Here is a 23,898-nt window from a genome sequence, read left to right on the forward strand (position 1 = left end):
GTAATTACAATACAGATATTTTACCACAAGAGTAAACTTGTGGTAACTCTTAGTGAACTGACCCCTATGGAACTATATATTTTGCAAAATAAATTATGTAACTTACTAATGTTACGCAGCTTAAGTTTACTTTTGCTTTCAAAACTTTAACTGTACTCATAATACCAGCAGTGAACTGTATTGGAATCATCCTATAAGGAAGAAATGTTTTATTTAAAGCACCTCTACTGCTGCTATATCAGCAAAAGCTGGAACATGGAAGACATTTTCAAACTTCACATTCTTGGGGGTATCAAATTTCTGGCTCACAGTATGGGTCAGCAGAAGGAACTACAGCATGCAGTAGGTGGCCAGAAATTCAGCACTCCAAGAAGTGTTTGATACAGAAGTTTTTTTTTTCCAGTGATAGCGTCTCTGCAATACAGCATAGACTGGCAGAACAAGCAACAGAAGAGTTTTGTTAAAGATTAACCACTTTTGTTGAGAAAAAAATAATAATAATTCCCCTCTAGGTGATCTATTTACATTGCAGGGATTTAAACAACTTGCCCCCCGATGATTTATCCCTGTTCCTGAACAGGCCATATATTTGCGATACGGCACTGCATTACTTTAACTGACAATTGCGCGGTCATGCAACACTGCACCCAAATTAAATTTAAGTCCTTTTTTACCCCACAAATAGAGCTTTTGTTTGATGGTAATTGATCGCCTCTGCATTTTTTGTATTAGAAAAAAAAAAAAGCCAATTTTGAGAAAAAGAAAAAAAAACAAAAAACAATATTTTTGACTTTTTGCTATTAAACATGTCCAGTAAAAAAAATTTATAAATCAAATTTAGTCATAAATTTAGGACAAAATGTATTCTGCTACATGTCTTTGCTAAAAAAAAATTCCAATACATGTAAAATAATTGGTTTACATGAAAGTTGTAGCATCTACAAATGGCAGTATATATACACTTGATTTTTTTTTTTTTTTAATCCTAGTAATGGCAGCAATCAGCGACTTATAACGCGATTGCAGCTGGCATTCTGACACTGGGGGAGAACGGATTGCCACTGACATCCCCAGTGACACTAATACAGTGATCAGTGCTAATAAGAAGCACTGGGCAGGAAGGGGTGATCAAAGGGTTAACTGTGTGCTGTTTTACTATTGTGTATGTTGCACTGTGTAAAATTATATATACACGATTTTGCGCAGCCCTGTTGCCCTGTAGCAGTTTTTCTGCTATAGGGAGGCGGGCAAGTGGTTAACTTTGCTGCAGAATCCTACCTTTGTGTTATTTTGAAGGAATAGCGGTTTCCATGTGCAAACTGAATTTGCAGGGCTCTTATGAGGAAAGTGGCAGGGTCTGCATCCATTTAAATTACATTTTTGTTGCAGGAGATGCTCAAAATCTGATTTGTATCTTAGTGCAGACTTCTGGGAAAGTAAGTAAGCCAATCACTCATGACATTTCTAGGGGGCATTCTGTACACCATCCATGTGCACCATCCATGTGCAGAATGCCGCCATTTTGCATTTTACAGAAAATTACAGTGCTGATAGAAATAGAAAGGTAATTGTTAACCACTTAATATCTGCCCTATAGCAGTTTTACAGGGTGGCATTCCTGTGCAAAATAATGTATATAGATGTGATTTTGCACTTCCGCCATATACGGGGGCATGTGCTGCCTGGAGGATCGCTTCTGCTGTGAAATGTCACAGCACAAACTGAACTGCTTGCTGGCACCTGCAGATCATCGGTCAGGGAGCGGTGACTAGGTTTACATAGATACAGCTCTGCCGTGAGAGGGGGATTAATGAATGGTGTCTCTGCAGAGCCGAGAAAATGATCCATCATTCCCATATTAAAGCACCACCTAGTGCTCACCAAGCATATAGCTAGGCACACACTTAACCTTTTGATCACTCTAGATGTTAGCCCCTTCCCAACCAGTGTCATTAGTACAGTGATTAGTATATATTTTCAGCACTGATCACTATATTAGGGTCACTGGTTCCCACAAAGTGTCAATGTAAAAATGTTCACCACAATATCACAGTCCCGCTATAAGTCGTTGTTACTAGTATATAAAAAATTTTTTTTAAAAATTCCAATATATGTACTATAGTTTGTAGACGCGATAACATTAAATTACAATATGATTTACACTATATTTTTTTTTTTATTATTTGCTAATTTTTTATTCATGAAAGTGGAGTTACCCTTTAAGCAACGCTGCCCACCTCTATTCAGTTTCCATAGAAAGAGGTACAGTAGGTTAATTATTAATCAGTAATACGATTTTCTATTGCACTCTACACTATTCCACCCAGCAGACTCGGGAGTTAAAAACGGTTTTCACTGTAAGTATGATGATTTATCGTAATATTAATAACTCCCTGTGTTTTCCTAAAGTCATTAAGACCAAGCCACACTGGTTTAACTATGAAAACCACACCACACCCACAATAAACAAAGCCTGTTACAACCACACCAACCTTTAGCAACAGTGCTTGAATTGGGTTTTCCTAGAACCAAATTAGTAACCATAAAAGTATATTCGTTTTTGGTTTGGAAAGCATGGAGAGGTATTAGAATGCCTGTTGGGTTTTTACTGCTGTCTGTGCCCCCATTGGTGAGACTCACTCTATTTTTTATTTTTAGCGTGAGCATTGAACGTGAAAGAAAATCCCAAATTCTAGGTTGTTCCCAGGGCCAGTTCACACTGAATGTGTTTCAATTGCTTTGTTTTTCTGCATCCAAAAAAAGCACAGAAAGTAGGTTATGTGGTTGTCAATGTCATAGTTCACATCAATGCTTGCAGTTCCAGTGCGTTCCGGTTGCAGAGAGAAAAAAAAAAAAAAAAAGTAACATGCTGCATTTTTTTTCTCCACAGAACTGTACTGGAACACGGTACAACGCATCAAAAACACACCAGAACGCACCATAAATGCACATGTCCCTATTTAAATTGAAGAAAAAGAGGGGAAAAAATTAACTTAAATGCATAAAAAAAAGAACGCACTGGCTACCTGTTCAGTTACATTAAAGCCCATGTCAACAAATCAGACTATACACTTCCCAATACTAAAAGAGGTACTATGCATAGATCCATTATATTTACTTGAACCCCTACTTTGTCTACATTAAAATCCTCAAAAAGAGAAGATTCACAGGAGAGGATTAATAACGCTTTGCTGCCTTCCAGTGGCAACCAAAAATAACATACAATGCATGTATAAGGTATTTTGAGTGACAATCGACTTATTCTCCAAAAATAATCCATACAAAATCCACTAGTTAAAGAAAACTGTACTTACAAAACTAAAATTTGTGAACTGGCAGACTTTAATACAATAAAAACTATGCTCTCGTCTGCATTAAAGGTAACTCCTCTTTCGTGGAAAAAAAGGCAAATAATAAAAAAACATTAATATAGCATATACAATTGCGACCTTTCCTTTTAAAACTGCAGCACTGTAATTTTCTGTAAAATGCAATGCAATATGGCTACCTGGAGGTGTTCTGTACACAGATAGTATACAGAATACCCTCTAGAACTCATTTCCTGCATGAGTGATTGGCTTACCGATTTTCCCAGAAGTCTGCACTAAAATACAAGTCAGATTTTTGGCATCCCCAGCAAAAAAAAATTTAATTTTTGGCGAGATACTCCCAAAAGGTAATCACCTCTAAAGGGATGCAAACACTGCCATTTTACTCATTAGAACCCTGCAGGTGCAGCAGTTGATTGATCATTCTAAAACACCCATACAGATTCACTTTGCACATGGAAACAGCCAAACAGCTATTTCTTCTGAATAAAAAAGGTTGGAATCTGCAACAAAGCCAGTTAAATTCTTTGCAATGTACACTGCTCAAAAAAACTTAAAGAAACACTTTTTAATCAGTGTATAGCATCCAGTCAATTAAACTCCTGAGATATTGATCTTGGTCAGTTAAGTAGCAGAGGGGGTTGTTAATCAGTTAAAGAGAAAAAAGGAAAGACGCATCTAAGTGTAGATCTAAAACTCATTTATTTCACGTAAGAGCAACTTACAAGAGGGTGGATAAAAACAGGCAGATCAATAATCCATCATATGGGAGTCCGCCGTGGTCGGCAACATAATTTGCATTTTGTGGATGATAATCAACCTTTTGTCTGTCACCAGGCAAGCTGGCAAGATGGAGGGAGCCTGGTACCGAGGTCTGGACCGCAACGTATGCACGATGACCTCACCAGGCATCATAGCTATGAGTTTCCTGAGCGTGAGCTGTGAGATGACCGTCCAAGCGCACTCCTTTGTCAAGCTGACAAGATAGGAGGGGATTGTGCCTAATATAGGATATCAGACACTGATGGTCACAGTTTTTAAAGAGCCCGAAGCCAATTTGTGACTAAGTTACAAGTATGTATATTGACAGATAGTATATTCTGTAGAATCAAGCCATCATAAACGTTAGTACATGTACTTATAAAATTATATAATGCAGAATATGCTATTAAAGTTGAAAAAAAACTCCTCAATAGCACAATACCAGTGAAATCCAATCCCTAAAAAGTCCACAATATCAAAAAAATATATAAAACACAAATATGTCCTTCCTGTGTAATCACGGTGAAAAAATGTGTTCAAAGAAATTATTATCCTCCCAATGATTTCCACAATAAGTGTTACCTCAAAAAAAGAAAAATATCACATCGTGCATTATCTTTTATCAACTGAATATAAACATGTGACTTTACTCTAGTGAGTATCCCATCAAAAAACTTTACAGTGAAAAATAGTGAAAAATAGTGAAAAAATAAAACTGTGAACCAACACTGTGTGTGTGAATCACTCTTCAGTGCCCAAAAACAAGCTAACACAGTGTACACTTCTAATTAGGAGTGGGTACCCTTACCAACAATCCAAAATAATCATGCCTATAATGAAATCCAATAAATGGTGAAAAATGGCCCTTCTGTAGATCTCTACAAGGTATATACAACCTCCACGGCACTACCTGGATTCATCAGCCATAGTACTCCATGTATCCCCATACACCTTGCTCCATCCAGATATACATATATGAGGGACAAGAATAGTGTAATACTGCCAAGATAAATGAAATAAGCAGCTTTAATCAAACTGCTCACATTCTTCCAGCCTTTAAAACCGCTTTGTATACATAATAATAACCTTTCTGCCATCCAGGAAACGTCCAGGCTCTAACAGGTGATCCTTTTCCAAAATAAGGATATCCCTTATGATTAAGTTGAGGGACGAAACGCGTCAAGGGAAGTGACGTCAGACGCATGCGGGAACCGGAAGTAGACCGGCAGCCATTTTGGAAAATGGAAAGGATCACCTGTTAGAGCCTGGATGTTTCCTGGATGGCAGAAAGGTTATTATGTATACAAAGCGGTTTTAAAGGCTGGAATAATGTGCCTTGTCGAGATCAACAGGAGGGCCATTTTTCACCATTTATTGGATTTCATTATAGGCGTGATTATTTTGGATTGTTGGTAAGGGTACCCATTCCTTATTCTCATTAGAAGTGTACACTGTGTTAGCTTGCTTTTGGGCACTGAAGAGTGATTCACACACACAGTGTTGGTTCACTGTTTGATTCAGTTTTATTTTTTCACAATTTTTCACTGTAAAGTTTTTTGATGGGATACTCACTAGAGTGAAGTCACATGTTTATATTCAGTTGATAAAAGAAAATGCACGATGTGATATTTTTCTCTTTTTGAGGTAACACTTATCGTGGAAATCGTTGGGAGGGTAATATCTTTGGACGCATTTTTTCACCGTGATTAAACAGGAAGATCAGATTTGTGTTTTATATATTTTTTGCTATTGTGGACTTTTTAGGGACTGGATTTCACTGGTATTGTGCTATTGAGTTTTTTTCAACTTTAATAGCATATTCTGCATTATATTGTTTACATCTTCGAGGGTGAAGGTGTTGATAGTGCTTTGGGGTAGTTAAATTTGTGCATTTAGGAGGTGGTATTATTTAAATACTTATAAAATTAGACTGATTTAAAACAAAAGGAAATAATGAACACACTAGCAAGTGGTAATATTAAAATTAATAACGATGATAAATAAAAATAGAATGATACCGAGATGATCTCTTAACAGATAAAATAACGATTAGATAAAAAAATTGTTTGTTGAACAACCACAATATAATTTCAACATTGGGGTAATAGCGGCGATGGGTAAATTGTAAAATTATATAATATATAGACAGCATGTGCCCAATATAAATGGAATGGTAATATCCATCGGGCACTTACTGTATATAATAGATTATGACAATATATATTTAATAGTAAATAATGACTAAACCAGATACATTATAGACAAACACTGTAAATATTGGTACTGCCATGTGAGTGAGATACAAAATGGTAATGTTTGTGTTGTTAAACATGATACTCGCTGATCGATGAGGTAATAGACATACAGGAACAAAAACCCCCGATGTGTATCAACCTCCCCCAACTAACTTTACAGCATCCACAAATTGTCTAGAAAAAAAAAAAAAAAAAAAAAGCCAAAAAGGTTAAATGACCAGAACTACTGTGGGCTATATAAAAAAAAAAAAAAAAAAAAAAAAATAGAAGTATATAGTGTTGCATAATAGTGGCAATTTCTAATTCATTTAACCCTTCAGGGCTAAGGTGTCTAGAGTATATATCCAGAAGGTCTCTCTAGCACAGTGGTTCTCAACCTGGGGGTCACGACCCCTTTGGGGGTCGAACGACCCTTTCACAGGGGTCCCCTAAGACCATCAGAAAACACATATTTCCGATGTGTAAAGAGCAGCTACTGTGTAGAAAGCAGCTGCTGTGTTGAAAGCAGCTACTGTGTTGAAAGCAGCAGTATTGGAGGTAAAACGACACTCATGAATTATAATTACTGGGTAAATAATTTTATGGTTGGGGGTCACCACAACATGAGGAACTGTATTAAAGGGTCACGGCATTAGGAAGGTTGAGAACCACTGCTCTAGCACATAGGTTCCAAAAACTTTCTGCCTCTGGAAGTGATTTGGGGATCTGTTCTATAACCCAAACACGAAGCCCAGTGATAGAGTTAATATGCTATTCGGCAAAGTGGTGTGGAACACTGCTCCTCTTTGTCTTCTGCAATTAATCTTCTGTGTTCTCCAAACCGTTTCCTTAATGGCCGTATGGTGCACTCAACAAAGTTTGCCGCACGGACAAGAGCAGCAATAAATCACAATCTGAACAGTTGAAAAAGTTATCGGATGTATAGGTTTTGCCCTTAATTATGTACTGTTTTTGTCCATGTATAACAAAACCACATGTCTTCTAAAGAGGCTTCTGACATTGGTACATCCCAGTGAGTGAAATAAGACAAGTGGAGTTGGTATGAATAGAATTAGTAGGTAATGCTGGGAGCCATTTTGTTTTTTAAGCTAGGGGACTTTTTATAAATGACTTGTGGTTTTTTTAGGATAATGGATTTAAGATGTGCGTCCTCTTTGAGGAAGTTCCAATGTTTAGCTAGAATGTTTTCCCATCTTTTTATACTGCTTGTGATATGTAGTGATAAACTTAGTAGAATGATCTATTTTGATGGTGCTAATTTTATAAGTATGTACTAACATTTATAAAGGCTTGATTCTACATAATATACCATCTGTCAATATACCATCTGTCAATATACAGTGGGGCAAAAAAGTATTTAGTCAGCCACCAATTGTGCAAGTTCTCCCACTTAAAAAGATGAGAGAGGCCTGTAATTGGCATCATAGGTAGACCTCAACTATGAGAGACAAAATGAGAAAAAAAATCCACATAATCACATTGGCTGATTTGGAAAGAATTTATTTGCAAATTATGGTGGAAAATAAGTATTTGGTCAATATCAAAAGTTCATCTCAATACTTTGTTATATATCCTTTGTTGGCAACGACAAAGGTCAAACGTTTCCTGTAAGTCTTTACAAGGTTGGCACACACTGTTGCTGGTATGTTGGCCCATTCCTCCATGCAGATCTCCTCTAGAGCAGTGATGTTTTGGGGCTGTCGCTGGGCAACACGGACTTTCAACTCCCACCAAAGGTTTTCTATGGGGTTGAGATCTGGAGACTGGCTAGGCCACTCCAGGACCTTGAAATGCTTCTTACGAAGCCACACCTTCGTTGCTTGGGAGGTATGTTTGGGATCATTGCCATGTTGGAAGACCCAGCCACGTTTCATCTTCAATGCCCTTGCTGATGGAAGGAGGTTTGCACTCAAAATATCACGATACATGGCCCCATTCATTCTGTCCTGTACATGGATCAGGCGTCCTGGTCCTTTTTGCGGAGAAACAGCCCCAAAGCATGATGTTGCCACCCCCTTGCTTAACAGTAGGTATGGTGTTCTTTGGATGCAACTCAGCATTCGCTCTCCTCCAAACACGACGAGTTGTGTTTCTACCAAACAGTTCTATTTTGGTTTCATCTGACCATATGACATTCTCCAAATCCTCTTCTGGATCATCCAAATGCTCTCTAGCAAACTTCAGACGGGCCCGGACATGTACTGGCTTAAGCAGGGGGACACGTCTGGCACTGCAGGATCTGAGTCCCTGGTGGCGCAGTGTGTTACTGATGGTAGCCTTTGTTACGTTGGTCCCAGCTCTCTGCAGGTCATTCACTAGGTCCCCCCGTGTGGTCCTGGGATTTTTGTTCACCGTTCTTGTGATCATTTTGACCCCCACGGGGTGAGATCTTGCGTGGAGCCCAAGATCGAGGGAGATTATCAGTGGTCTTGTATGTCTTCCATTTTCTAATTATTGCTCCCACAGTTGATTTGTTCACACCAAGCTGCTTGCCTATTGCAGATTTAGTCTTCCCAGACTGGTGCAGGTCTACAATTTTGTTTCTGGTGTCCTTCGACAGCTCTTTGGTCTTCACCATAGTGGAGTTTGGAGTGTGACTGTTTGAGGTTGTGGACAGGTATCTTTTATACTGATAACAAGTTCAAACAGGTGCCATTGATACAGGTAATGAGTGCAGGACAGAGGAGCCTCTTAAAGAAGAAGGTACAGGTCTGTGAGAGCCAGAAATCTTGCTTGTTTGTTAGTGACCAAATACTTATTTTCCACCATAATTTGCAAATTCTTTCCAAATCAGCCAATGTGATTGTGTGGATTTTTTTTCTCATTTTGTCTCTCATAGTTGAGGTCTACCTATGATGCTAATTACAGGCCTCTCTCATCTTTTTAAGTGGGAGAACTTGCACAATTGGTGGCTGACTAAATACTTTTTTGCCCCACTGTACATACAAGTAATTTAGTCACAAATTGGCTTCTGGCTCTTTAAAAACAGTGACCATCAGTATCGGATATCCTATACAAGGCACAATCCCCTCCTATCTCGTCAGCTTGAGAAAAGGAGAGCGCTTGGACGGTCAACTCACAGTGCATGCTCAGGAAACACGTCGCTACGACACCTGGTGAAGTCATTGCGCATACTTTGTGCTCCATGTGCAGTCCAGACCTCGGAACCAGGCCTCCTCCATCTTGACGGCTTGCCTGGTTACAGACAGAAGGCCGATTATCATCCACATACTGCACATTATGTTGCTCACTGTGGAGGACCCCCATATGACAGATTAGTGAACTGCCTGCCTTTATCCACCCTCTTGTAAGTTGCACTTCATTATGTGAAATAAGTGAGTTTTAAGACTACACTTAGAGGCACCTTTCTTTTTTCTCTTTACATGTATCTCTCTGGAAAAGCTTCAATCCAGTAAAAGGCAGTCACAAGTGATAAGGACTTATTCCATCCTACTGTTTGAAGATGCGTTATAAGTTGTGTTTTCAGTACACCCCATTATCTACATCCATCAGCTGTATCTTTACATTTCTGCACAATTTATGGTATTGTTATATGCATTGTTTTATATATACATTATGTCTTTTTGCACCTTATTTGCATTTGGCTAGGGTCAGTGTCACTACTGGTAGCATGAGGCGATACCTGGACCCTACAGAGGTTGCCAGAGAGTCCAACTCCTCCAGGATAGCACATCAATACATGCCATTGACAGGTTTGCGGTGTCTCTCAGCAGAGTCTCAAGAGAATGGAGATGTTTCCAGGAGACAGGCAGCTACTCTAGGACAGCTGGACAGGGCCGTAGAAGGTCCTTAACCCATCAGCAGGATCAGTATCTGCTCCTTTGTGCAAGGGGGTACAGGATGAGCACTGCTAGAGCCCTACGAAATGACCTCCAGCAGGCCACTGGTGTGAATGTCTCTGACCAATCAAAAACAGACTTCATGGGGGTGGCCTGAGGGCCCGATGTCCTCTAGTGGGCCCTGTGCTCACTGCCCGGCACCATAGAGCTTGATTGGCATTTACCACTGAACACCAGAATTGGCAGGTCCGTCACTGGCACCCTGTGCTTTTCACAGGTGAGAGCAGGTTCACCCTGAGCATAAGTGACAGACATGAAAGGGTCTGGAGAAGCCGTGGAGAACGTTATGCTGCCTGTAACATCGTTCAGCATGACCATTTTGGTGGTGGGTCAGTGATGGTCTGGGGAGGCATATCCATGGAGGGACGCACAGACCTCTATAGGCTAGTGGCACACTGACTGCCATTAGGTATCAGGATGAAATCTTTGGACCCATTGTCAGACCCTACAATGGTGCAGTGGGTCCAGGGTTCCTCCTGGTGCAAGACAATGCCTGGCCTCATGTGGTGAGAGTATGAAGGCAGTTCCTGGAGGATGAAGGAATTGATACCACTGAATGGCCCCCACGCTCTCCTGACTTAAATCCAACAGAACATCTCTAGGTCATCGTGTTTCGGTCCATCCGATACCGCCAGGTTGCACCTCAGACTGTCCAGGAACTAAGTGATGCCCTGGTCCAGATGTGGGAGGAAATAACCCAGGACACCATCCATCGTCTCATTAGGAGCATGCCCCGACATTGTCAGGCATGCATACTAACACATGGGGGCTATACAAACTACTGAGTACCATTTTGAGTTGCTGCAATGAAATTTCAGCAAAATGGACTAGCCTGCTGCATAATTTTTTCACTTTGATTTTTGGGGTGTCTTTGATTTCAGTCCTCTGTAGGTTGATAATTTTCAGTTGCATCAAACGATGGGGCATCCTTACGTTCCTAGCACATTACCCAGTCCATATCAGTATAGATATCCATCATGATATTTTTCTTCATTGAGATCTGATGTGTTTTCAAAGTGTTCCTTTACATAGATCACCCAGAGAGGAAGGTTTTTTCCTCAACAAAAGCGGCATTACTCTTTAAAGTTTAAGAAAAGGCAAAAACCTTTTAGTTTTGGATAGCATGGAGAAGGATTGGAACTCCTGTCAGGTATTTATTGCAGTCTGTACCCCTATTAGGGAGATTCACCCTCTATTTGTCATGTTTACAGTTATCATCGAAAGTGAAAAGTAAAAGAAAATCCCATTATCTGGGTTGACATCAGAACAGGAATAGAGGGGAAATTTTCCAGTGGGGAGTTTTGCCTTTAGTGACACTTTAAAGAATTTTCACGAACCTGCTATACAGTTATACAGACATGCTCAACCCCTGGCCTATAACCGCAAACCTATGGCAACATGCACAGCCTGCGGCTGTCATACAAAAGCCACTTCTGCAGCCAGATCCCCACTCTTTTCTTTCCTTCCTAATACACAGACATAAGAAGAGGAGAATTTAGCCAAGCGGATTACATCCGTGTGAAGAAACTGGTGTCGTTCAGGGAGCATGTGCGTGCATTGTGTGTCATTTTATCTTTGCTTAATAAAGAAGTTTATTGCACTGCTAGGGCATGCGCTTCCCTGGTCTGTTGTTTTCTTAAGACTGCCCACAGTCTTTGCTTTGGCAATTCAAGGGATGGCTGCAAAGACCCTGACCCTGATATAGTGAAGGCTGCAGCGCTGGTTTAGAGCTTTTTTGGCTGGTCACACCTTAGCGCAAGAGTGGAATTAATGGTGATCTGATTAATAAAAAATATGATTTTTGTACTTGTTATACAGTGGGAAAACCTCCAACGTGCATTGGTCCCATGGAAAACAATGATCCTGAGTGTTGAAAGTTTTTATTATGCTATTCAAAAAAAAATGTAATTCTGAACCATTTCATTGTGGCCCATGATCAATTACTAAATCACTTAAGTTGTCCGTGCTCTTCAAAAGATTGAGCACCCCTGCAGTAATACAAACTATAGCAAGTACAAGTGAGGTTTCAGGATATACAGTTGCAAGAAAAAGTATGCAAACCCCTTGGGATTACGTGGAGTTTTGCATGAATTGGGCATAAAATGTGCTCTGAACATCATCTAAGTTACAACAATAGAAGAACACAGTCTGCTGAACATAATACTACACAAACATTAGATGTTGCCATGGTTTAATTGCACATAACCTGTAAACATTCACAGTGCAGGGAGGAAAAAGTATGTGAACCTTTGGGCTTAATAACTGGTTGACCCTCTTTTGGCAGCAATAACCTCAACCAAACGTTTCCTGTAGTTGCAGATCAGACCTGCACAACGATCTGGAGTAATTTTGGACCACTCCTCTTCACAAAACTGTTTCAGTGTAGCAATATTCTTGGGATGTCTGGTGTGAATCGCTCTCTTAAGGTCATGCCACAGCATTTCAATCGGGTTGAGGTCAGGACTGGGCAACTCCAGAAGGCGTATTCTGTGCTGTTGCAGCCATTGTTTGTTGAATTACTTGTATGCTTTGGGTCATTGTCCTGTTGCATCACCCATCCTCTGCGGAGCTTCAGTTGGCGGACAGATGGTCGTACGTTTTCCTGCAAAATGTCTTGATAAACTCTGGAATTCATTTTCCCATCAATGACAACAATCCGTCCAGGCCCTGAGGCAGCAAAGCAGCCCCAAACCATGATGCTCCCTCCACCATGTTTTACAGTGGGGATGAGGTTTTGATGTTGGTGTGCTGTGCCTTTTTTTCTCCACACATAGTGTTGTGTGTTCTTCCCAAACAACTCAATCTTGGTTTCATCTGTCCACAGTATATTTTGCCAGTAGTGCTGCGGAACATCCAGGTGCTCTTTTGCAAACTTCAAACATGCTGCAATATTCTTTTTGGACAGCAATGGCTTCCACCGTGGTGTCCTCCCATGTACTCCATTCTTGTTTAATGTTTTCCTTATTGTAGATGTGTCAACAAAAATGTTAGCATGTGCCAGAGATTTCTGTAGGTCTTTAGCTGACACTCTGGGATTCTTCTTTACCTCATGCAGCATTTTGCGCTGTGCTCTTGCAGTCATTTTTACAGGACGACCACGCCTAGGGAGAGTAGCAACAGTGCTAAACTTTCTCCATTTGTAGACAGTCTGCCTTACCGTGGACACATAAACATCAAGGCTTTTGGAGATACTTTTGTAACCCTTTCCAGCTTCATGCAAGTCAACAATTCTTGATCGTAGGTCTTCTGGGAGCTCTTTTCTGCAAGGCATGGTTCACATCACAGTACTTCTTGAAACCAGTAAACCCAAAACAGGTGTGTGTTTTTTAAGGGCAGGACAGCTGTCAGCAACACATCCAATATCATCACACTGATTGGAGTCAAGGTTGGCTCACTCCTGGCTCCAATTAGCTCTGGGAGAAGTCATTAAGCTAGGGCCTCACATACTTTTTCCTCCCTGCACTGTGAATGTTTACATGTTATGTGCAATTAAACCATGGCAACATCTAATGTTTGTGTAGTATTATGTTCAGCAGACTGTTCTTCTATTGTTGTGACTTAGATGACGTTCAGAGCACATTTTATGCCCAATTCATGCAAAACTCCACGTAATCCCAAGGGGTTCACATACTTTTTCTTGCAACTGTACGTACCTTATAAAAATCATAAAACTCATGCACAACACAGGGCTGCTATTCATAGACCAAGGACAACACCAAGCACAGACAGATATGTTAAAGCCCAACTCCAGAATTAAAATATCCCTAGTAGTGGGGATGTACCGCACTGCAAGGGTTAAAGTAGAAGTTCACCCAAAACCTAATTCTAAACCTACTTGCAGCCACATTCTAAAACAAATCTATCTAGGCCTGTAAAGAAGAAATTGCTATACATACCTGCTCTGGAGCCGCTCCCTCCGGTCCCACGCTGAGCTGTCAGTGGCAGCTTCAATGTGTAGGCATATGAAGGAGGGGCAGCTGACAACAGAAGCCCCATAGTAAGTCTATGGTTGACATCACTTCCCAAGCATTTCACAACAGTTGTCAGTTCTCTCCTGCAAACAGCATCCACCGATGGAGACCGGACCGGATCGGCTTCAGAAAAGATATGTTTAACAATTTCTTCTTTACAGGGCTAGATAGATTCGTTTTAGAATGTGGCTGCAAGTAGGTTTAGCGTTAAGTTTTGGGTGAACTTCTACTTTAGTTGCCTGTTTAGTCTGGAGGAGAGGAGAAGCACTTCAATTTACCTGATAACTGATCCAACGCTCCCCTGCACTCCAGCAGTAGACTTTCCCTCAGCGTCTTAACGTCCAATGCAGGGATATGAACCCTGCATTGGTCTTGATGTCAGGGTCTTGAACAGCTGCAGTATAGGGGAGAGGATGCTGCGTGGACCATTGTAGCAGTGGAGGATTAGGTAAGCTGATCTACTTTAACAAATTTCCTACACCTGAAGCCATACTGCAAAGATGCCCCTGTCTGAATTGTTAGACCTTGCTAGACATCATCAACCTAAAAAGCTCTTAGGGCGGCATCCATCTCACTTACAATATGTAAATAAACAGCAACAGAACAACAGGATTAGTATGTGATAAAACCAATACTTTATTCTAAAAGCACACTTACATCTGGTAAGGCTCATCTCCAATTTCAGAGGCAGCAACTGACACAGCACACATTATCTATTTTGATAGATATATTGACAATGTGATTGTCATCTGGGACGGCCCACCAACCACCATTGCTTCTTTTGTTGGTTATTGCAATGACAATAAGCTGGGTCTTTCTTCCACGCATGTTTGGAGTCCTGATTCTTTAGTCTTCTTGGATTTGGAATTATCCCATGCTGATGGCCAGATTACATCTAAAACTCATTTTAAACCTTTATCAGGTAACTCCTACTTGCATTTTGAAAGCTGCCACCACCCTAAGTGGATACAAAACATCCCAAAGGGGCAGTTCTGCAGGTTGAGGAAGAACTGCACCCTGAATGCAAATTATGCCCAGCAGGAACAGGTGCTGAAAGCAGACTTATTGATGAGATTGGGGTCATATCCCTTATCAAGAAGACTTACCAGGAGTGGCTATTGACCACCACAAAGATGAGTCAAACAGAATCTACCTTTAGGTCTGATGTCCAGTTTATTACCCAATACCATTTTAAAACACAATCAAATAAAAAGGATCATTAGATGACACTTGCGGATTTTGCTCCAAGACCCCAAGTTAGGACTTGCTCTTTCAGGCAAACACAGGTGTAAAAGGGCAAAAATATTAAAAACAGCAGGGTCTGCATGCAATTGGTTAAAAGTTGAAGTGCAATTACAGTTTAGTTCTGCTATATTTTATACAATATCCACTTAAAGTGGTTCTAAAGGCTCAAGGTTTTTTGCCTTCATGCATTCTATGCATGAAGATAAAAAAAACCTGTGTGTAGCAGCCCCCCCATGTCCCCCGTAATACTTACCTGAGGCCCATCCCAATCCAGCAATGTCCATGAGAGCCTCTGTTCTCCAGGGACTCTCACTCCTGATTGGCTGAGGCAGCAGCAAGAGCCAATGTCAAACACAGTCAGTGAGCCAATCATGAGAGGGAGGGGTCAGGGCTGAGACGCAGCTGTGTGTGTGAATGTACACACAAGCTGCTTGCTGTTGGGGACACCTGACAGGAGGGAGGGGACAGGAGTAGTGTGGTTCAGGAAAAACAACACAGATGCATTTTCTGCTCCTTTCAAATTAACAAGTTACCTTAATATAATATGTATTTAAGCAACAGACCACAGAGATATGAATAGTGTCATAGACCTGCAATGAAAAAAGGGGCAGTAATTCATGACCACTGTGCAGTGTTGCAAAGCAGAAGTAAAGCCTGCATATCTAATGAGCACATTTTGTGTTTGCCCCATATACATATGTAATCACAAATTACACATAGAAATAAGCAATTAACAAGCTAATCTCCAGGTTGGCTGTATTTTCTTTTCTTCACATTTTCTATGCAAATATAAAGGTTTTTGTGTTGCCCATAACACAGAATAGTTCTTTTAATTCTACTTTTTTTTATTAACATAAAAAGGTAATTTCACTAATTCCACCAGCATTACAAAAACATCTTAATTACTTAATTTCCCATTGAAAGCTCTCTTTAGAATTGCCATCACATGTTTTTTTCATGATGAAAACAGCCCTCGGTTAAGCTAGAGACCTTAACAAAATGCAAATTACAAGAGAAGTTCCAATTACCTGTTAATGACTACTTGGAAGTTTAAAAGACCAGATCTAGTCTTTGCAGCCAGTGCATGCAACAATGAATACATTCACAAATACAGCATTAAAATGAAGTTATAGAAAAAAAGCCAAAGTAAAAACCGCTAATATTATTCACTAATAAAAATGTAAAAGGTATAATGGCAGATCATGAAGTAATTTACAATGAATTTGAATTGCTACACACCTGAGATCATGGTATTTAGTTTGCCAACATTTTTAGGATATGCAATGCTGGGGACTCCGGTGCACAGTAGCAGAGGAGGCGAAGGCAGTGTTTGAGTGGGGGGGATACAGTTTGCCAAACGTATGGCGCTTATTCTGATCAGTGCCCGTCAGGGATAAGGTGGTGGAGGAGGATGCTGGAGCCAGATGTTAAGTGCCAGTCCATTTGTTGGAGCTGGGGCAGCGGCATAAAGCTGTAAGGGTATACAGCAAGGACAGAACGCTAAATGTTGAGAGGAAAGACACTGAAATCTGGAAAACTGCAGAAGAGTTTGTCAGCGGGAGTACGAAGAGGGTAAGAGAAATTGTTTACAGTGAGCCCCCAAACAAGCTTAGCATTTAATTATTTGCCAAGGATTGAATGCTAATATTTGCTATAATTTTCCCCTTAGTTCCTGAGCCCTGCTTTATCAATAAGTGCCTTACTAGGAGGGTTTGTTCAGACATCTGAATTCTGTGTGAATATGATCCTTGGCTGCATATCTCCAGATACTTCTGATGTAAATACAAATATCTTTAAGGCCTCATGCACACTGGATGTTTTGGCCATCTCTCCTAGACACCTTTCCTCCTAGCAGTGGTGCTTTGGCAGAAAAACTGCTTGTAAAAAACATATGTAATGTGTTTAGGCCCATCAAGAGTTTGGGCATTAATTCATTTCACTGGCCACAATAGTCATTTATTCTGGCCATTGAAATTAATTAACATTCAAACGCTAAAATTTGCCCAGCGTTAACATACATTTGGACACGTGTTAAACGGTTTTTCTGCCATAATGTTGCTGCTCCTGGACATGATGGCAGTGGGGTTTATTTTTCTGCAACTAAAAACGCATGTGTGCATGGTTGTTTAGAAGCAAGAAAAAAAAAAGCCAGACACCACTAAGAGCAGCTTTCAAAATGTCCATTATGCAGGAGACCTAAAGTGCCATGCATTTTTTTCCTCACTCAGAGCTGTGGCACTCTAACCTCCTATATGGATATACTGTTTCCAGACTCTGATATAAATGTGACTAACTTCTGAAATGCCATTTACTTTTACTACCTGGGGTTGCTGGACTTTCCTCTCCAATGAAGATGCAGTATGGCTTATATAAATGGTGACGCTAGAAGGAAAGGGTGGGTATAATCGGACTGTCTTGATGACAGCATGTGGCAGGCACTTAGCTGTATTAACTCAACACCAGGAGATAACAGTATCAGGGGTTGGTGGTAAAAGACAGGGGAGGATAAATACTAAAATAAGAGGAATCCGCACAAGGGACACATCCTGACTGCAAATTATGTCCTTTGTGCTGATTTTTACTTTTGACTGCACTTAGGCTTTAGTACAAATATCTGGGGTTCAATGCAAAGTTAATGCAGGTTTTTTCAGCAAAACTGAAGACAGAAAACTACATACGAATCAAAGTGAATGGAGATACTCCAGTTTTTACAACCACGTTCAGCATGTATAGTGTACACACTCTGCAGATTACAATTACAACACAAATCTGTGTGAAATCCTCTTAAAAGAACTAGCTGTGTCTACAAAGGATGAATATTTACATCTTTTCATTAGATGTTTCAGCTTACCTGGATGAGGTTGAGCACTTTATCATGAACTATGGTTGGGGGGTTGTTTTTGGGAAGGATAGTTTTCACAAGCACACCCTCAACAAATTCCTGGCTGGCGACCAAAATGTGAAACCGGTGGCCACAGTTCTTTACACATGCCTCAAGTGCCTGAAGGAGAGAGTTTTGTGTTAAAAAGGTTAATAAGTATATAACTATAGACCAGGACTGAGAAAATTGCATGTATGAGATAATGATAGCAAATCCTCCTGCGCTTAAATGGATGATCCCTAAGCTGCTCACACCGAAACCTATACCCAATAGGTGTAAATATATGAACAAAAATTATATATTGTGTGGCACTAATAAATGCATAAACAAGTGGCCAAAATGCCCCCTCAACTCCTTACAGTGACCACAAGGGCCTTTTAGGATCACACCACGATCCTTACAGTTAATGATTCGTCACAGGATAATATCCGCACTGGATCCCATCAATGGTGGCACTTACTCCTCTCCTCTCAGGTTCCCTCCAGACACAGGTAACAGCAATATCATTCACTCTCCCATAAAGGATCAGTGCCCATCAGTGCAGTCTCATCAGTGCCCAACAGTACCGCCTCATCAGTGCAGCCTCATAAGTACACATCCGTTAGCCTCTTCAGTGTCCATCAGTGTAGCCTAATCATTGCCCATCTGAACTGAAAGCGGACGAACTGCTGGCTGCACCAGATATTTTATGTTATTATACACTTGTATTCTTGTTTATGCATTTATTATATTAACGTCACACTATAATTTTTGTTCATGTATGAGATACTTTATAATCCAAAGAACTCCAATTAAAGGGAAAATGTTGTAGTGGAAATGTTCACTTATGTCTGGTGTTATAAAACTTGCCGATATGGATTGCAGAGAACAGGTTTTCACATAATGCGTTTCCATCACAACTATGCGGCTCTTTAGTCACCTAGTAGTGTTATTTGTAGAGTGACCGCAATGGGACAGAAAGAAAGTTCAATAACAAAATAAAAACCCAATGAGGACCACAGAGACCGTATGCAGTGTCGGCCAGTATAATATTGAGCCATTTTGTAAAGTTCAGTATAAGATAAACATGTGCTACGATTAAGTCCATTCAGGTGAAATATGTTGCAAGGACTTGGCCATAGGTGAAAACTGTCAGTCAGCCAAGTGCAATGAACACCTATGGAGCAAGGTCATAAGTGTTCGGCTTTTCCTTGTTTGCTCAGGACAAGACCAGTTGAATAAGCCCCAAGTGTTATGCTCACACATTAACCTCCAATCACTTCACATGAAACAGTACAGTATACCTGGGACCTGGTTCGCTTTAAAGCCCTTCTCCAGTCATGTTTTTAAAGCTTGAAACAGAGTGGGGAAGGGATAAAACCTCTATCGTTTTTAAATGTCTGCATCCCTTGAGGGAGTTACAGCATTCACTTGACCAGTGAGCATTAGCTTTGTGGGAACAAAGTCAATAAAAGCCTGAAAGAGAAATCTACACTTCCTCATCATTAAAACTTTTTCTTTTGCATTCACTGGAGGACACAGATCTGTTTTAAATAATTGGATGTAGTACCATCTGCAGCGATAGGATGCTAGGTACACCTAAGGAACAAAAGTCAACCCAGTGGCAGTCCAGGTCGGTAGTCAAAACCCCCACTCTGAAGTTAGAGACACAGCAATGTAAAAAATAAAAATCTATACATGGGTCAGCGAGTGCGTGGTACTTCCAAAAAAGCATGTAAAAGGATTTAACAGTGAGTTCATTGAATGATGCCACCTGGGACACTCCAGAGCAGTGCCACCATCATGGCAGGAAAAAAAAAAACACACACACACAAACTGAAAAACCAGACTAGCCAACTTGAAGAAAACCAGCCTTACTGTTCTTGGCCTGCCCCTTTCACTCAGTTCTTTCAATCAGCCTTACATATGAGCATTAGCTAAAGTAGTTTGCAAGCAAGTGTGGCCTGCTTAGGAATACCCACTCTTCCAGACTGACATCCACCCATCAGGGAAAGCTACTGTAAGAGTACTGATGCAGCAAGCAGTCAGGTTTTCCGGAATCCATCTACAGCACCCTGCTGACCTCTCCCACTAGCCATGATCTGTTTGCTTTGCATAGGAAAGCAAAGAGACCCAGGAAGAAAAAAAAAAAGGCACCAGGTATAAAAAAATGAAAGGTTTTAAAAAAAACCCATCATCATTAGAACGTTGATCAGGTGGAAAAGGAGAAATCGGGGAAGGCAAGTTATTAGTAAACGTCAGCTTTAAAGTGTTTCTAAAGGCAAAAAGCTTTCTTTTTTTTTTTAACCTTAATGCATTCTGTGCATTAAGGTAAAAATCTTCTACATGCAGCTCCCAGAAAACTGCTGAATACCTTTTTTCATCGACAGAGCAGTAACTTCTATCAGTGTCCAGCCCACTGTTGTGGGTTTAATAACACTTTAATAAATGGACAAAAGGATTAAAGTGGTTCTAAAGGCTGAAGGTTTTTCATCTTCATGTATTCTATGCAGTAAGGTGAAAAACCTTCAGTGTGCAGCTCCCCACTTAGCCCCTGTAATACTTACCTGATCGCAATCCAGCACTGTCCAGAGGAGAGCCTTGGCTCTCCCAGGTCTCTCTCTCTCCTCACTGACAGAGACAGCAGTGGGAACCATTCACTCCCACTGCTGTCACTCACAGCTAGTTAGGAGGGGGGGGCGATGGGGTCGGTCTTCTAGACATACAGGGCCAACTGAGGACAGAGCACGCACGAGTGCCACCAGAGCAAGCAGCCTGCTCTAGGAGCACTCGGCGGGGGGTTGTCCAGGAGCACTGGCGGGGGGACCCAAGATGAGGGAGGAGGGGCTCTGTGAACACACAAAGCTTTTCAAATCACTGGAAACCTAAAAATAATGAGCACAAAATGCTGCAGGAACTGCTATGTCTATGCTTAGCCATAGAAACAAATAAGAACAGATCCTCAAGCAACATTCCTAGTAAGTAAACATAAAAATGGTTTCTATATTTCAGGTTTACAAGCCAACACCTAGGCTTATATAAACATATATTTAAAAAAAAAAAAAAATCAGGTTATATATTCATAAAAACAATTTAGAAGTGGAAACCTATATGGCAATAACATGGGGTCTGCCACAGCTAAGAGGAGAGCAGAGTGACAAATTCTCAGTGTCAGCAGAAAGAAGCGTGTTCTTCATCAAGCTGTGCTGCTGCACTGCAGGTTTGGGGCATATAAATATATTGAGATGCCTGTCTGGAATTCACTTATAAAAGGATACATACAATAAGATGTAAGATTTTTTTTAAATAGCAGTGCTCACCGTTAAGGCCAGCATCACTTCATGAAAGTTCTTGTTTCCCACAACTCTCTTCCTAAGTGCCCTGATGGCATCTTTAGGTCTGCGGAAGGAAAATAAAATTTAGTACACGGATGAGCAATGTACATAGGGGAAATGAATGCAGTGCCCTCAATGTTTTCATTCACAATTCTCACCCTTCTTCAGTTTCATTAATAATATCACATATCTCCATATTTAAGGCCCAGTCTTCAGACCGTAGTGACCCATCTGTGGCTTTTTCTGCAAGACAAAAAAAAAACACACACTTTTAAATAGGTAATTTGTATTCTACAGAAATATTGAATACTATTCTTGAAAGCCGGTCTCTGGGCAAAGCACAACCTCCCCCACCAATTCACCAGTTAATAAGCCTTTGTTACTTTGTTATACTCGTCTAACTTTGAAATCATTGCCAATAACACTTCTGGGACGTCACTATGCCTCACTTAACATGACGATGGCCACCACTACCACCACCACACAGTAACATGGGGCAAAACAAGGCATAGTAGGTGAATAATGGGAATCAATGCAGGGAGACCATAGCCAGTACTGGTGACTAACTCTCCACATGCCTTTGTTTTTTAACACAGCTTCCAGAGTTTAGTTTCTCTTTAATGTGTGAATGTTATATTTGCCTAAAGTCCATAGGTCCTTCTCGTGAAGATAACTAAAATGGTATTCTGTAGGATAGAATGGTCAAATTCTACTCTTGCCACCATAGGGAGACAATTCACCAAGCAGTTCATGACTACTCCTGACTTAGCTTTCAGAGATACGAACACCAGCTTATTTGTGGATTTAGCCACTTGTAGCTTACATAGATTTTCAAATAGAGACAGGGATGTGCAAATCATATCGCCCAAAGCCTGGGACATGCAGTTCCTGGTGGAGGGAATGTGTTTTTTTTTTCATTTAGCCCTGCTGCAGGAAAGCAGCCTCTTTAGCTCGGGTTCACATATATGTGTGCTGAAATGGCAATGCTTCTTTGTGAATAACATTCCAGTTTGTGTGATTTCAGTACAGGTATGATCTCTCTCTCTCTCTCTCTCTCTCTCTCTCTCTCTCTCATTGATTGCAGTGCCAAAGCTGCTGTCATTAGCAATCCTATGTGAACACTTATCTCCAAAAGCCACTCTACACGATCCCTTGCAAGTCTAGAATGCATGGCTACAAACTCACACAGGACTCTTTTCGTAACAGCACTGAAAAAAACAATGCATGCAGATAGCATCTGTGTGAACCACCTCTATAGGAACACAATATCTAGCCCAGACTTTTTGAACCATGGTGCCTTCAGATTTCTTCAGGGGTGCCTTGGCAGAATGCCTAAAAGTTGGCCAAAACATATATACAAGTCAGAGGGAGGGTAAAGCCTGTCTTTTAGTTTCAAAAAGCCACGGGTTTTCATTGTACATCATTACAAACAGCCGCCGGCATCCTAACAACCAATGAGGTCATTGGTTAATAAGGAAGGCGTTGGGTGCCTGAACAGCATCTTTGTTTGCCCCTGCCCCTCTCCATCAGCACTAAGGTCTCGCAGAATTTTAAAGGGTGCCTTGACTGAAAAAGGTTGGGAAACACTGCTATAGCCTGTCATGCAAATCCATGCATTTGAACAGGCATCCAGAATTACATGTGTGTGTACCAGGACAGTTCCATTCACACCTGGGATTGCAGCAGAATTGGTGAGATTCTGACCGCAATTGCAAAACACAGGTTCAGGTGCCATTATTTTCAATAACGCCTAAAACGTGATGCGGTTTTGCAGTGATTTTTGCGCAGTAACTTGCATCACATGAACCTCGTTAAACAAAACAAGCTCCTGCGCCTTTTTGGGCAACAAGCTTCATGTGATTCAATTTTCATGTAACAAGATCGCACAGAGTATTAGGTGCCATTAAAAATGACACCTGAACCTGCGTTTTGAGATTGTAGTACATTTTGAGAATGCATGCAGAATCGCAGCAATCCCAAAATGCCCAGGTGTGAACAGGGCGGACACCGGAGCAAGTACTGAGCAACCAAGTATATCCATGTGCGAGGGTAACCTGAAGGAATAAAGTTTTTTTTTTTCTTCCTCACTGGGGCCGGCTCATTATTTACTTGCTCAGAAGATGCATGTCTGCTGAACATTAAAAGAGCCCAACACTCCCCTTTCTTGACGAGCACCCAATCAGTCCTTGTCACACTGCAAGGTCTCTCCCCTCCCTGCTAGTTCCTCAAAGCGGTGCTGAAGACAGACAGGAAGGTGAGGAGAAGATAAACAGCTTAAATG

The 23,898-nt window shown here is 40.8% G+C and overlaps 1 protein-coding gene across 1 annotated transcript in view; it reads right to left on the bottom strand.

The window, feature by feature from the left end:
- Window positions 1-23,898, bottom strand: part of TOM1 (target of myb1 membrane trafficking protein) — a 227,634-nt gene that overhangs the window by 145,901 nt on the left and 57,835 nt on the right. The window contains exons 2-4 of the mRNA XM_089674236.1: window positions 21,776-21,860; window positions 21,603-21,681; window positions 18,274-18,423 (exon numbers count right to left, since the gene is read on the bottom strand). Coding sequence (XP_089530362.1) covers window positions 18,274-18,423; window positions 21,603-21,681; window positions 21,776-21,860 — 314 coding nt within the window. The remainder of the gene's footprint in view (window positions 1-18,273; window positions 18,424-21,602; window positions 21,682-21,775; window positions 21,861-23,898) is intronic.

The sequence above is a fragment of the Staurois parvus genome, unplaced genomic scaffold (genome assembly GCF_062004578.1).
Source record: "Staurois parvus isolate SC_StPar_1 unplaced genomic scaffold, SC_StPar_1.0 ptg000149l, whole genome shotgun sequence".
NCBI classification, from domain to species: Eukaryota; Metazoa; Chordata; class Amphibia; order Anura; family Ranidae; genus Staurois; species Staurois parvus.